This window comes from Cololabis saira, chromosome 18, assembly GCF_033807715.1.
Source record: "Cololabis saira isolate AMF1-May2022 chromosome 18, fColSai1.1, whole genome shotgun sequence".
Classification (NCBI taxonomy): Eukaryota; Metazoa; Chordata; class Actinopteri; order Beloniformes; family Belonidae; genus Cololabis; species Cololabis saira.
The window spans coordinates 21,698,905-21,713,934 of record NC_084604.1 but is presented as its reverse complement, the minus strand read 5'-3'; the positions used below and the strand labels follow the sequence as shown (position 1 = coordinate 21,713,934).

At 40.5% G+C, this 15,030-nt stretch overlaps 1 protein-coding gene across 2 annotated transcripts in view; it reads right to left on the bottom strand.

Annotated features, from left to right (window-relative positions):
- Window positions 1-15,030, bottom strand: part of LOC133418624 (glutamate receptor ionotropic, kainate 2-like) — a 69,279-nt gene that overhangs the window by 39,053 nt on the left and 15,196 nt on the right. The window contains exons 2-6 of one of the 2 annotated variants that reach the window (XM_061707418.1): window positions 11,919-12,086; window positions 8,550-8,813; window positions 5,316-5,497; window positions 3,698-3,751; window positions 2,080-2,253 (exon numbers count right to left, since the gene is read on the bottom strand). In XM_061707418.1, the coding sequence (XP_061563402.1) occupies window positions 2,080-2,253; window positions 3,698-3,751; window positions 5,316-5,497; window positions 8,550-8,813; window positions 11,919-12,086 (842 nt within the window). The remainder of the gene's footprint in view (window positions 1-2,079; window positions 2,254-3,697; window positions 3,752-5,315; window positions 5,498-8,549; window positions 8,814-11,918; window positions 12,087-15,030) is intronic. The other variant, XM_061707419.1, reaches the window with a different exon arrangement.

Sequence of the window (15,030 nt, the reverse complement as noted above, 5' to 3'; positions counted from 1 at the left end):
CCGAGATCTTAAATCTGCCAAGAAAAACAGGAAGGCTGGCTAAAAAAACTGGGGAAAAAGGGTGTTTGTCTCCAAGGGAAGCGCTGTGAAGGAGGTGGAGTAAATTGACTGTTTACAACAACAGACCCTGAGAAGGACCTTGAATGTCCATGACGAGCGCCATTCCCTTTTTCACTTTCAAACCACCTTATCCCTGCGTTTTCTGGATGCCATCCTAAAAAACCAAGGCCATAATTTCCATCCAATTTGCTCCCTCTCTCTGCATGAACACTGACAGATTGTCATATTTTGGCCATGCTCCCAGAGGAGAGTTGTGAGAGGCAGGAGGGCAGATAAACGGCTATTACCATTCACACTGGCTCATTACTGAGCATTTAGACCCAGGAACACTGACTCAAAAACGCCATGCAGAGGGCATTTATGGTGCTTATGCGCCCACCCTAGGAACTCCTCACCACTGAGCTTGTGATTGACAACTCACGTTTTTCTAGCATTTAATGTCTTTGAAATAAGCAGTGCATTCACTCGTTCCATCAACAATCAACTACAAACCTATAAATATCATCTTTCGTGTACACATTTGTCGGCGGCATAAAAAATAACATTTTTACATTTTTATCTCTGTGTGACATCCAGTTGGTATATTGAACGTAGATGAACAATAGGGATGGGCGGTATGGACTAAAAAATGTATCACGATAATTTCTGGCATTTATCCCGATAACGATAAAAATGACGATAAAAAAAATACCAATTCAACACCATCTTTTTAACTATAAATCTATCTTGCTCTCAGATCCGCCATGTTTGTTACACAAAAACGTCATCAACAGAAATTTCTTTCTTTCTTTCTGGCTCATTTCTTTCTTTTTTTCAGGCTCATTTCATTCTTTTTTTTCAGGCTCATTTCTTTCTTTCTTTCTTTCCTTCCTTCCTTCCTTCCTTCCTTCCTTCCTTCCTTCCTTCCTTCCTTCCTTCCTTCCTTCCTTCCTTCCTTCCTTCCTTCCTTCCTTCCTTCCTTCCTTCCTTCCTTCCTTCCTTCCTTCCTTCCTTCCTTCCTTCCTTCCTTCCTTCCTTCCTTCCTTCCTTCCTTCCTTCCTTCCTTCCTTCCTTCCTTCCTTCCTTCCTTCCTTCCTTCCTTCCTTCCTTCCTTCCTTCCTTCCTTCCTTCCTTCCTTCCTTCCTTCCTTCCTTCCTTCCTTCCTTCCTTCCTTCCTTCCTTCCTTCCTTCCTTCCTTCCTTCCTTCCTTCCTTCCTTCCTTCCTTCCTTCCTTCCTTCCTTCCTTCCTTCCTTCCTTCCTTCCTTCCTTCCTTCCTTCCTTCCTTCCTTCCTTCCTTCCTTCCTTCCTTCCTTCCTTCCTTCCTTCCTTCCTTCCTTCCTTCCTTCCTTCCTTCCTTCCTTCCTTCCTTCCTTCCTTCCTTCCTTCCTTCCTTCCTTCCTTCCTTCCTTCCTTCCTTCCTTCCTTCCTTCCTTCCTTCCTTCCTTCCTTCCTTCCTTCCTTCCTTCCTTCCTTCCTTCCTTCCTTCCTTCCTTCCTTCCTTCCTTCCTTCCTTCCTTCCTTCCTTCCTTCCTTCCTTCCTTCCTTCCTTCCTTCCTTCCTTCCTTCCTTCCTTCCTTCCTTCCTTCCTTCCTTCCTTCCTTCCTTCCTTCCTTCCTTCCTTCCTTCCTTCCTTCCTTCCTTCCTTCCTTCCTTCCTTCCTTCCTTCCTTCCTTCCTTCCTTCCTTCCTTCCTTCCTTCCTTCCTTCCTTCCTTCCTTCCTTCCTTCCTTCCTTCCTTCCTTCCTTCCTTCCTTCCTTCCTTCCTTCCTTCCTTCCTTCCTTCCTTCCTTCCTTCCTTCCTTCCTTCCTTCCTCCCTCCCTTCCATCCTTCCTTCCTTCCTTCCTTCCTTCCTTCCTTCCGCGTCGGAATGTATCGTATTTACCGCGAGATGAGAAATTCTTATCGTGGGGAATTGTTTTGACGGTTTATCGTGAACGGTAAAATATCGCCCATTCCTAATGAACAAAGACTCTTGATAAATATTTATTTTGAATGTGCAGCATAGCGGGCATCATTAAAACAAAAAGGTTTCAGCCTACTGTCATGAATCCATCTAGCAGGCCCGAGTCTGGTTTGGGCGGGGCTTGAAGCCGCTCCATGGACCACTTCTCGATGATGGACGACACCTGAGAGTTTTCTGTGTTGAGGATGCGGAAACCAGTCATGTTGACGCCGCTGTAGCGATACGGTTCCATGTCGAGGGCAAAAAGGTCCTATAGAAGACAAATGATGAAAGATGAAAAAAAAAAAAAAAAAAGCTTCTGCTTGTCACTTTTACACTTGTGTGCATCTCTGATCTCACTTATACAGAGAGGTGAATTGAGGGGCAAATTCAGCTAAAAAAAGAGAAAGGCTAACACGGGCTGAAAGGGGCATTTGAATATATTTCAGGAGTTACTTTATCTCAAGCTGAGACCGTGGCTTTGATTAAGGGAAGACTTTCAAGGTTACAGGCAGGCTTTTTGGTGGATTGCCATCTATCATGTGGGAGTGAAAGGACAACCCAATTGTCCGGCGTACAGCATGTCTGGCAACTGACCAGGCAGAAATCTCTGGGACGCTACAACACAGTTGAAAGAGCAGCAGCAGGTGATGAACGTGGAACGGGGGTGCCATGGTCAACATTTGCTGTTCTGAAAGCAGCATGAATGGCTCGGTACCAGTATACAGCAGCTCAGGCCAGCGCAGGGGCACCCGCTCTGCCAAACACTGGCTGGTGCTGCACCAGGCAAGTTTCCATCCAGACTAGGAGCAGCATGCCACTGAAACGGGCCTGTAATTACTATTTTCTTCCCTTTCTCAATGACATACCTGCTGTCACATACTCTCCTTTCATTTCGACGGCTCTCTACATGCCTATGATTGCACTTTGAATAGTAACGTATCCTGTGTATTGTTTTTTGGGGGATGGTTTTCGCAAGCCTTTCTTCCCTTTTCAGCCTTTCTACTCATACACAGTGTCCCATTTGTTTGTTAGAGCTATAATGGACCAACTGGATGACAGTATCATCTGTTCTTGGCTATTATCAGAGCTCTCAGTTGTCTGTTCCCTGGGCTGAGTGAGGATGCGCTGCGTTTCATCTGGAGCATAGTGGCAAGCAATCTTTGTAGTGGCCACATCAAAGATCTTTGGAGAACTTCAATGGCAGCCAGAGTCAGAATAAAATACCTCAACCTTCTTTTGTCACGTAAACAGGGGTTGATGTAAAACATAAAGAGATACCTCATTTGAAAACGAAACAAGAGTTTAACATGCAAAGAGTACATATACTACATCACAATGATGTAACTTTTGAACGTTTCCTGTTGTGATTTTGCATGAAAACCGTTTGTAGGCAAAGGAAATACTGGGAAGTCATTTCTATTCGATTTGCTCAACATTCATGTCTATTGAATTATATTTTCAGAAAATAAAACAACTGCTATAAGACATTCAGACAGGGGGTTTAATTTTGATTTCATTTTTCAAAACAGATGGGTGTGCACTATGACAGGCGCAGAAAGAGAAACTATCCAGAGCTCGTTATTATGGAACAACAAAAACGCAACAAATGAAAAAGGCTATCATCGCATTGTCTCAAGAGCAGAGAGAGAGAGAGAAAAAAAGAAAGAAATGAAGAGAAATTATGAAAGAAATAAAGAATGCTGTTTACTCACCAGGGTAGTAAAAATGTAATGGTAGTACTCAGTCATCATACCCATGGCTAAGGCCTACAGGAAGAAAATAGCAAGCAGGGAAATATAAGTCAAATATGAATTTCTTTCTCAGAGTATAATGTCATGAATTAGTCATTATGTTTTTATTTAGCCGATGCAGTCATTCTGTTATTGCTCTGTGAATGAAATGGTCATCCACAGAATGTGCTTATGTAACATTTTTACAAAAACCTAGGCCTTTATCTACTGTTATTGCCCTTGAGTGAGGTGATAATGTCACGAAACCGGAGATACCTTAACTCATCTGCCCCTAAAAGGAACAAGTAATGCGTAAAAGACAAATGTACAAATATTCTGCTCCAAAAAAAAACAAAACAGAGACTAAACATCAAGAAATATGCATCCAAATTGGTGCAAAGACTCTTAAAAACACTTCCTACTGGCCTTCTTTAAAAAAAAAAACCATGTTAAAGACTGTATTTCTTTTCTTTTCACTAAATGTGTTGTTTGCACTGATATAAATGTGTTTATTTCACACTTCCCTCGCTTCATGCAAATAGGCGGAAATCCTTTCCAAGTTTCCTCGTTGTTCTTTGCGATCAAAATAATAGGAAGGTTTATAGTCAATAAAACAGCCCCGGAGTTATAACAGGAGAAGTGCTAGAGTTGTTGAAGAGTGACAAGCACAAAAAACAAGTAATTCTCAGGTTTGTGCTGCTATACTTACAGTCCCGTGAAAAAGAAAAGAAACAAAAGAAAGAAAAGTGTCTATCCTCTTTCAAGTCTCGATCAAATTTCAATTCATCATCTTTATCCCCTTCATCCTCTTCAGAGTTGTAGGTTAAAAGTAATAATTAGAAGGGTCGGGGGTAAGTAGCAGACAGGTGTTTGTCCACGTGGGTACTTGGAAGTGCCTAACATGAGAGATAAACTACCCCTTCAACAGAATAAACAAGTATTCTTGTTGTTTCCCCAGGATACAAAGCTGTGCTGAGAACTCCAGCGGTGCAACATTCCTGTGAGAAGACTTCAGCTCAATGAGAAGCCCCAAAGTCCTCATTAATAATGTGCTTCCGTTAAATGAACTCAATATGCCTCTAAGCTGAGTTACACTTTATAATTATGAAAACTTTATTGTGCTGTGCTGCGCAACTATTACGAGAGGTCAGTCGTCAAAATCTAATATTCAGCAAAGAAATGAAAGATGCACGAGTAGAAAGGACAAATCCAAATCATTTGCATCACCGCTTAACATGCGAGAGAGTAATAAAAGGAGCACATTTGAACTTATTGTTTTAGTGCTTATACATAATGAATGAGCAATGAGCTTTTATGGAGGGGAATTATGTAAATGTTGAGACTTTAGGTAACAGAGTTTTAATTAAATTCAGGAAACAATATTACAAAATTGCTCATTTTATTCACAAATGTTCCATCAACTTAGCTTTTCTTAATATTTCCATAATGAATTTCCAGGTAATATGTGTGGGACCTTAAAGCGCTTATGATTAGATGCCACTTTGTTTTCCTTTATTATACATGATGCATAAGGGGATTTGTAATAATTCAATGGGTTTATTTTTGCACTATCATGGTTCAAAAAGTTGATTGAACTCACCTGTTTCAGGATCCATGCAGCCATCTCATGCCCACAATCAAAGATGACATGGAACTCCTTTGCCTTCTTCATCTCCTTCAGAAGTGGCTTGGCGTCCTTGGTCTCTGTGGGCAGCTGTCGGATCTTCAAACGGATGTTGTATCGTGACGGTGCCTTGATCAGCTCCTGCAGTCGGATGAGACCTGCGGACAAAGAGGGTACATATAGCACGGACGGGGAATTCTAAAGATGCAGCACCAGCGTGTTTGATCTGTCGCCATTTTAGCAATATCTCTGATTCTGACGGTGCCATGAAAACCATCTGGAATCAGGTTTTTGTCAGCAGAAAAAGACTCATATGCACGCCTTTCTGATTCGGCCCTATTGATCTTCCCACTCATTCTTGGCGTGCAAACAGATTTCTTCAGACCCACCAAGAGAACGTAAGGCCGAGCCAGACGTTGCACCCTTTTATACAGCACCAAAAGCACAAAACACAAAGACCCCTGATCTGCAATGGCTTATATTAACTTCCAATCTGACAGACGCTTCCAAAATGTTGATTTGCTCTGGTGTTTCCACGACACCATCCAGCAGCACCAAATAGGTTCAATTTTATCCTGATGGAAAGCCGTGGTCAATCCTACCTCTTCTGGCTCTCTCTCACACACACTTCAGATGTGTTCTGATAAGAGAGGCTCTGTTTGCCCAGCTTGTACTTTCCCCCAGGGAGCCCGATGTCGCCGTCACATATTGAGCTACAATCTTCACCTTTCATTTCTCGACCACACGCTCAGGTAGAAAGCTCTCCGGGAGATACTGTGATGAGATTACAATGAGTTTCTCCCTCAGTAAAGAACTTCAGAGTCCAGGGATGAAAGGGGCTGGATTGATGGAAGAGATGATTACTTGTCATGGGTATAAAAATGGATAGAGCAGAGAGAATAGTTTGAGAGGGAACTGGAGAGATAGGATTTTTTTTCCCCTTTTTTTTTGTGGGACCACTTTAAGATAGCTCAGCCTATTTTTTATTTTGAAACGAAGTGCTGTGCGAGCAGTTTAATGGTCTTACTGTGAGAGGGGCTGGGTCTCCCTAAGGCCTATAGAAAAATTGGTGTGAAATAGATACATGCAGGTCTTGTTGCGAAAGGAACCACAGTAGGGAGGAATACTGAAACCACCGAGTGCCGTCCTCAGGTAATCCCAATAGATCCCTACTCTAGGGCATGTCTGCTTCTCCATGTTTTTGTTCATACTGACACTTTGGGAGGTGTTAAGCAAGAAAAAAAATCTGTCAAGGGAGTTCAGCATTTGGGAAACACTGTCAGTATAGATGTTTGTGAGCTCTGGTTAATGCCTTCAGACTTTCCCCCTAGATCCTCTAACGGCCATGTGTGAATATTTTATCCCCTCCGATAGTTTTTCCTGCCAGCCGTCAGATAGGCTCCAATCAGCAGTGTGGGGCCCTGGAGCATCAAGCTGTGTGATTACAGCCTGAGACTGGGTGGAAGAGGCACGGGGAAGCAGCACGGCTATGCAGCTGTCACACATTTCAGGGCGTCAGGTGTCTTACAGCAGAAACGCTCCACAGAGGAGGCCCAAACTGCTCCTAACTGGCAGAAGGAGAGATGTGAGAGGTCATCTCTTGGCATCTCTCTGGGACAGTTTGAGGGAGATTGAAGGTGTTAATGCACCGAGCTCCAGGGGAGGAAGGGAAGAGAGGTCAAAGAGATGAGTCAGAATAATGTGGCAAGTGGGACGAGCCACTGGGATATAATCTGAGATCAACTTATGGGGTCTTGAATTCTGCTGCAGGATTGTTTGTTTACTGGGATTTATGTCACAGATGTGTAAGTAGAGACACTAAGGGAAAGAGAAATAGCAGTTTAAGTTTTAGGATACATAAAGCGATGAAAGGAAATGAAAAGGGTGCGCTCCAAGGCCTGTGATGTGAGTCTACCTTCAACTCTGTGTAATTTACCCACATTTCTATGTCAACCAAGGAGTTCCAAGTAGCTCAGAAAATAGGGAAAAGTCTTTGAATATTGTTATCTTTCCCGGAGTTAGGGCTGGGCGATATGGACCAAAAGTCATATCTCGATATTTTCTAGCTAAATGGCGATACTCGATATATATCTCAATATTTTTTCTGTGCCTTAATTGGGGTTTCCCCCAAAGCATTATAGCATAGCATCTCTGTTAGCTTCATTTTATTCTGAGGCAAACCCTTTAAAAAACAGTCAGTTTTAATACAAAGCCTCGTGCCAAATGTCACACAGGTTCCTTTATTAACAGAGGTCTGCACAATATCAAAATGTATAAAACAAATGAAATAAAAATAAACTGCCTGCATATATAGAATAAAGATGCTTCTTGAATAAAATAAAACAAATATCCCTTTCCTGTATAACAATTAAATTAAAATACACTGTGCAATTAATACAATGTAGACAGTAACAGGCAGACTTTTCCACTGAGGTTGACAGTTGTGCAAATAACAAAACATTTGTGCAAATCTCAAATAAAACATTCAAGTCAATTTGTCACAAAATAAGCTATATCAAAATCATTAAAAAAAAAAATGTAAAAAAAAAAAAAAAAAAAAATTTAAATCGATATAAACGATATTGTCTCGTACCATATCGTGTTTGAAAATATATCGATATATATTAAAATCTCGATATATCGCCCAGCCCTACCCGGAGTGATTATTCTTTACCTCTATCACTGTACTTGTGGTAAAATATGACTGTCCTTTTAAAAAGCACATTATGAGTCAATCCACAAAGCTACAGGATCGACAAAATGGCTCTCAGACACGTCTGATAGCAACCCTCACAGATCAAGTGTCTTTTTGTGTTATTAATGGCTGTTGTCAACCCCCCACGCACTGCAGTTCTGCATTGCATTAATGTGAAGAGACACTGGGTCATTCTGGGTAATGTGGTTTTTCTTTTTTTTCTGTTCTGCCGCTCACTCTTCTGGAAGACTGACACGGGCAGCACCTGGAGGAGTGAGGCAGAACAGTAAGCTATTGATTTCTGAATTAACTTGACAGGTTACAAAGCGTTTGCTGAACTCTGAACAGCAGTACCGCGTTCTGTAGCTCACCTGGTACCTCTTTTTTTTTTATTTATTTTTTATTCTCCCTGGATACTTTATGGTTGAAAATGTTGCACGTTTTAAAAACTGTCACATTCATCATCACAGAAAGCAGGTGAGGCGGCGGGGGATGAGGACACACACCAACTGTACCTGTACCTGTGCTGTCGTCGTAGACCACGGTGACTGTTCTCCACTTGAAGAAGTGCACCAGGTCCAGGATGGCTCTGCTGAGGGAGGAGAAGTCCGGGTACAGGCTGACGTAGTACGAGTCCCTGTTGTCTGACACTTGATGTTTCCACTTGGTCTGGATGTGAGGCACTCCCAGAGCATTGCAGATGGACTGGACCGCATTAGCTGAAGAGCTATGAGAGGGGCCAAAAATGGCCGCCACTCCAAGGGAAAGCTGGTCACATGCTTGTAGGGGAGACAGCAGAAGAAGCATAGAGTCAGTTTCCTTTCCTGCTTACATATGTCACCCCAAACAAAAAAATAAAACCATCCAAATTTGGTGTTTGATAATATCAACAATCCAGATGGTAATTACAAATAGGCGATCCAGTCCACCGGTTTTTCTAGCAATTTGGACATATGTTTTCACCCTGTTGCTTGGCTGAGAGGACAGTCATATTGCGATGCATATTCCTGCCAATACGTAAGTGTGCTTTCACTTTCCAAGCCAAACCTACTGCTAATCAAACCTTTTCTTTTCAAATACAAGCATATTTTCCTTTAAATGTTAATTTTTAAAGGGTCTTAACACATCTGAGCCTTTTCTTTTAAGTTCTACAAAGTGCTTTACAATCATAGAAATTCTCATCTACACATTCACACACATTCATGCAGGGCACGTTTTAATTATTAATGGGGCATATATGCACTGTGTTTACAGAGATCAGCACAGTCTCTAGAATCAGACACTGGGGAAGACATCGGGGGATCATTTGGAGGATTTTATGTCCCGGTTAGGGACATTTGGACATGTGGAAAGAGCTGTGGATCAAACTTCTCATCTTCTGCCCCCAAATAAAGAGTAAATCACAATAAACCTGAGCAGATAAGTCATAGTAAAAGTGAAATTCATTCTGAATTCATCCAGCTTCTACAGAGGCTGAGAAGTAGAAGGTTCTAGGTCTTCCAGAAAACCCTAATCTACCACCAGCTGCAATGGACCGCCAAAAAATATACAAAACAAATTTTAATAGGGCTGGGCATAAACGATTATTTTTAAAACAATTAATGGGGCGATTATTTTATCGATTAGTCGCTAAATCTAATCTAAATCTAATTCGCTAAATCTAATGAGTAATTGGACGATTATTCAAATGATTCTTTTTCTGTTGTTAGATTAATAAAAAGCATAATGTATCAAATAAATAATAAAAAAATCCTTAATTAAAACAGTTATGCACAGCAAAATAAAAATATAGAATGAAATTATACAAAATAAAATGGCCAGCCTGTTTACTCCAACAGTCCAAATGAAATCTCTCCTGTGAAAAATTACAAAAGAATTTAAAAAAAATGCAGTTCAATGCATATAATCCAAATTTCTTTTTTAAATACGTTAAAAAATAACATATTTGGATAAAACAGAACACTATTTCTCAGTAAATAAAATATTTTTATTACATAAAAAAAGGCTAAGCATGAAAGTGATTGCCAGATGCCAGATGGAACTAAAAAAAACAGTTATTTTCGGAAGGAATCATTTTCCGGTGGCACTTTAGCTTCTGCTAACCGATAAAAAAAAAAAAAAAAAAGTTTTTTTATGCCGGTAAACGGAGTTACGACCAGAAAACATCAAATATAGGAGCTGATGCATACCACAATTTGATCTTGTGAAGTTCGTTTTTTGCAATTATTTTGAACATTATATTTTGCAATGATTATTGTCTGTTCACGAGAGACCGCTGTAGATGCTCCAACATCGCGGTTGTGCTGGTCCGGTATGACAATTTCAAAAGGCGTTTGGGAGTAAATTTAAAGTATTCCCATACTTTTGAAGACTTTGGGCTGTTTTTGGGGGGCTTTTTGCACGGCTTTGTTGGGCACGCTGAGATGAGGTCGCAGTCTCGTTCTCCATTCTGCAAAGTTCAAATAGTTTGTTTTGGGTGACCCACGTGTGCGTGGTGATGTGACGTCATCGACGCATCGCAGGCTTATGAAGGTTTATGAAGCTCAAGAATGAGATCAAGTCATATTTAGGCAGAAACAACTTTTCATTAACTGTATTTGGCCTTCAATCCATTTTTGGCAGGTGAAAATGCCTATTTTGTGTTGTAATAATGGTCCTTTAAAAGAGTTAAAAGCAATCATGTGAGCTCTTGTGTTATTATGATCAATCAATTTTTGGCAGGTAAAAACACCAATTTTCAGGGGAGAAATCAGATTCTGGCAGGCAATCACGACACCGGTGTTCTGCCAATCCTTGCTCCCTGCCGGGAAATGCTACTTTGTGGTTCTGCGCATGCCCACAGTCGACTTTCAAAGTTTGATTGGCACGTCCATCATTTCTTGCACGATGTAAAATTGATAATATGGGATGTTGAGTATTTGATCCTTCAAAATACACTACCCATGACATGAATTGCATTACACTTTGTGAACATTATACGATAAAAAGAAAAAAAAAAATTCTATCGCTTTATTTGATATTCATTCAGTCATTGGCCTTTATTTAAGCAGGCAGGTCATTAAGATCACATTCTTATTTACAATAACTGCCTGGCAAGAGACAAGGACCACTTGGGGGCAAAATAAGTTTTACAGATGTGTCTGAGATCACAGTTGTTTATTTTTTATCAAATGATGAATATTGTACTGCATAATTTTCTGCATACTGTGGTGAGCAGTAATTTGAGAGTTCAAGCAGCTATGAATCATGGTCATTTTGCACATTTTATGCTACATGACTGTTTATTCTCGCAGTGGTTCTCAAATGGGGGTACGCGTACCCCTGGGGGTACGTGAGATTTAAAAATATACATATATTTAAAAAGTAGCATCCATTCAAAAATCCTTTAAAAATAAATATCTCATAAATAATTGAGGAAAATATAAGTCTAAATTCATAAAATGAATTTTATCTTCAGGAGTAGGCTATTCAACTTATTATCCTAAAACTTAGTATACCCCACACCAGGATGGTTCCACCTAACCTGTCAAATGCCACCTGGCTTCACCTGTCAATCACTTGGACCAACAATGGAGTCCTGGTTGAAGCGTAGCAGCAATATTTTTATGTTTAATAAATCAGTTACTGATGGCACAGTGCTCTGTTTTAGGTCTTTTTTTTACAACCAAAAGTGCTTTGCGCTGGTTAGGGGGTACTTGGCTGAAAAAATATTTCACAGGGGGTACATCACTGAAAAAAGGTTGAGGACCACTGATTGGATGGGTTTTTTTTCCAACTGAAAATATTATATTTGAGGAGTGTATTCGTTTTACTTATTGTGAAATAATATTTCAGAGAAAGGTTTAAAAACCTGCTAAACACTCTTAACGAAATGTTTCACTTACCTTTCCGAGAGGCCTCAAAGCTGTCAAAGATGTTTATTCTCTGGATGTCATAGGTCAGTGTGGTGTTGGGGAGCAACGTGCGGTTTCTGTTGATTGTGTTCAAGGCAAATTTGAAGGCTAGTTCCTCTGCTCCGGAGGGGCCACTTTCAATGGATTCAAAGATTCCCCCTGAGATGAAAAAAAGATAAACGCTCCCTTTAGACAACTGTAATTGCAACAGATTCCTTAACGCAAGCCACATTCAGCTAAATGATCGATATGATGCAGGCAATTACAACACAAGGAGCTCTATCATTTTTATCTCTTAACTTTATATTAGTGAGGCTGTTGTGTTGGCTGTACACTCTGCTCGGTCACACGCTGGCATGAAACTGATTTATAACGCAGATAAGACGTTTGGATCTCAGCTGATTTGCATTCTGTGGCAGTCGTCAGTGTAATTATAGGCAATTAGTAGCACTGGGAGGTGAGTTCGGGGGCGGTTGCCCTTCTTTAACTTCCTCGCTCAGCCTTGACAGAAAGGTTCACTCTCCCACTTTGTCCCATTGATTTCAATGATTCTCAAAAGAGAGGTGAGCAAATAATATCCAGACAATAGAGCAAGTGAGATGGAAATGAAGACAGCAGGCCCATGAAAAATAAGAACTGCGGGACAATTCACAAGTTAGCACCAAGATTGGCAAGAATAGAAGAGGGGGGAGTGAAGCCAAATCAGAAATTAAGGTACCACTGGGACATATTTATTTGCACTAATGAAACTAATCAACACCATATTCATTCATAATTAACTTCATATTCCACTACTTTGTATAATAAAATGATCCAGACGAGAATGCTGGGCCTGGCTGCGAAACCTCATCCTTTAAATATAAAAAAAAACACCCTGCAATGGCCCAAAAAAATAAAGTAACTGTCATAACACAAAACTAAACAGTTTAAAACAGCTTTCTTTTCATTTCTTGTTTTTTTTTTTGAGTGAATCTTCATGACCTGTTTTTTATGCATCTGTGAATATTTACAAAATATACAGTATTATTATTCAAGTATGCCGAGAGGGGGGTTTAACTTTAGGAGTAAACAGAACCAGGGAGAGAGAAGAGCACTTTTGCTGACCCATCATCGGGATGGGGGTTAAAATCCCCACATAAGTGCAGCAGCTGAAACAGCTGCAGGATCAAGTAGCTCATTCCACTTAACAAAACAAAGCAAAATAGAAAAGAACTAAACTAAATAAATAAATAAACACAATACGTTTTCAGGAAACAGTGCAGCTTTCTAAGTGTACCAAATCATGAGAAAGCTTTATTGAAATCAAACTTAAAAGAGAATGCATAAGGGGGTGAAGATGAAAAGGGGCTGTGACAGCAGCTCTGAGAAGTACGCTTTGGGAAGAGAGTGGAGTTCGGGAGTCCATCCACGGGTACCGTCCTCTCAGAGGGCAGGGAGCTGGATTGACGAAATCCGAGTGAAAAAGTTTAAAGACTGTTTATTGATTCTATTACAAAGAGCGAAAGTGAAGTGAGATTGAAAGGGAAAAAGACAGAAAGAGTGATGCATATATTAGAAGAAAGAAGACAGGGAGCAGGGGAGCCATATAGTAATAGACACAGGACCTATAAATAGATCTGGCCATGGAGAGGAGTGATAGAAAATGAGTGCAGGAGGGCAAAGAAGATGTCATTAACCCAAGGAAGTGAGATTTATCACTGTCACCACAGCGCAGCCATATATCGAAGTCTTTTATTCTCCTTTATGGTATTTTCATTTATATATAGTCCAACAGGGTCCTAAGTAGACAAGGATGCTGCAGTGTCGGATAAGAGCTATGGGAAAACTTCTGAAAGCACTGAAGTGCGTGTTATGTCTTTAACTATTTAATTGGGTGAGGTACAATAATGAGTTTCTCATGTTTAAGTCCCCTTTCTACACAGAAATTTAATGTGGACATGTTGCTATTCATGGCATTCCATTTTCCAGAAATGGCACATTAATCTTCAGAGGAACGAATAACGTAGAATCACCATGGAAAATGATGGAAATCATGTCTTTCTGACCTCGTAGATAATTATTATGCTATTGCCCTGAGGGGAAGGCTGAGCAAAGGAGGCCTATTGAACGGATGTGAAGCTGAGAATAATGGTATTAAGTTATGCTCATCCCATTTTTGACACAGTGTATGGTTTGGACTTAAAGAGGTCATATGCTTTGGAGAGGTGGAATGTCCCCACAGGTAAATATTTCCAGGGATATGTCAAATGTATTTTAAAGGTTATAGATCCCAGGGTTTCCAGAAGCTGAGGAATCTGACTTTTCTTCCCAACTGGACTTCATCGAGTAGATTCTCTCATGCAAGTGGGATCCATGTATATTTGGCTTTATTGAAGTCTTCCTCATGCTTCAACCCATCCTCTTCTCGCTTGCGTTTGTGGCCAGTCTGATTGCAGGTGAGTGAGTTACCGCTGAGATAATCAGCAAGTGTACATGTGTGTCTTTGTCTGTGAATTATGGAGTTGCCGTCATTGGGGCCGATCTGAATTATGGTGCAAATGAAAGCTCTGAGTGAGTTATGAGCTAGATAATCACCCTGATGAGAAAACAGACCAGCTGATATAAGAGTCTGTGTGTGTGTGTGTGTGTGTGTGTGTGTGTGTGTGTGTGTGTGTGTGTGTGTGTGTGTGTGTGTGTGTGTGTGTGTGTGTGTGTGTGTGTGTGTGCGTGTGAGGGAGATGGAAAGAGAGAAAATGAGCAGGATGTCGAAATGAAAGTGCAGTACAGGAGAAACTTTAGTCTCTTTTAATAGTTAATGAAATATGTAATTTTTGTCTGAAACTCATACAGTAACTCTGTCACAGTTTGGCTTAATTTTAAACAAAGAGTATAACAATCCTGTCAACAGAAAGCATTCATGTATTGTGCTTCAAAAGCAACAGCAAAAGACAACCCTTTTAAATGCATATTCACATTCTTCTGTTCACATACTGCTCTGCAAAACCATCAAAGCCAAGGCTGTATTTTTGATTTGTGCACTGTGAGTACTAGCAATGGTTCCCATAAGAAAAAAAGGTTACTCGCCTGTGAAAGGAAATACAGCCACCTCTCTTTATTCAATGAT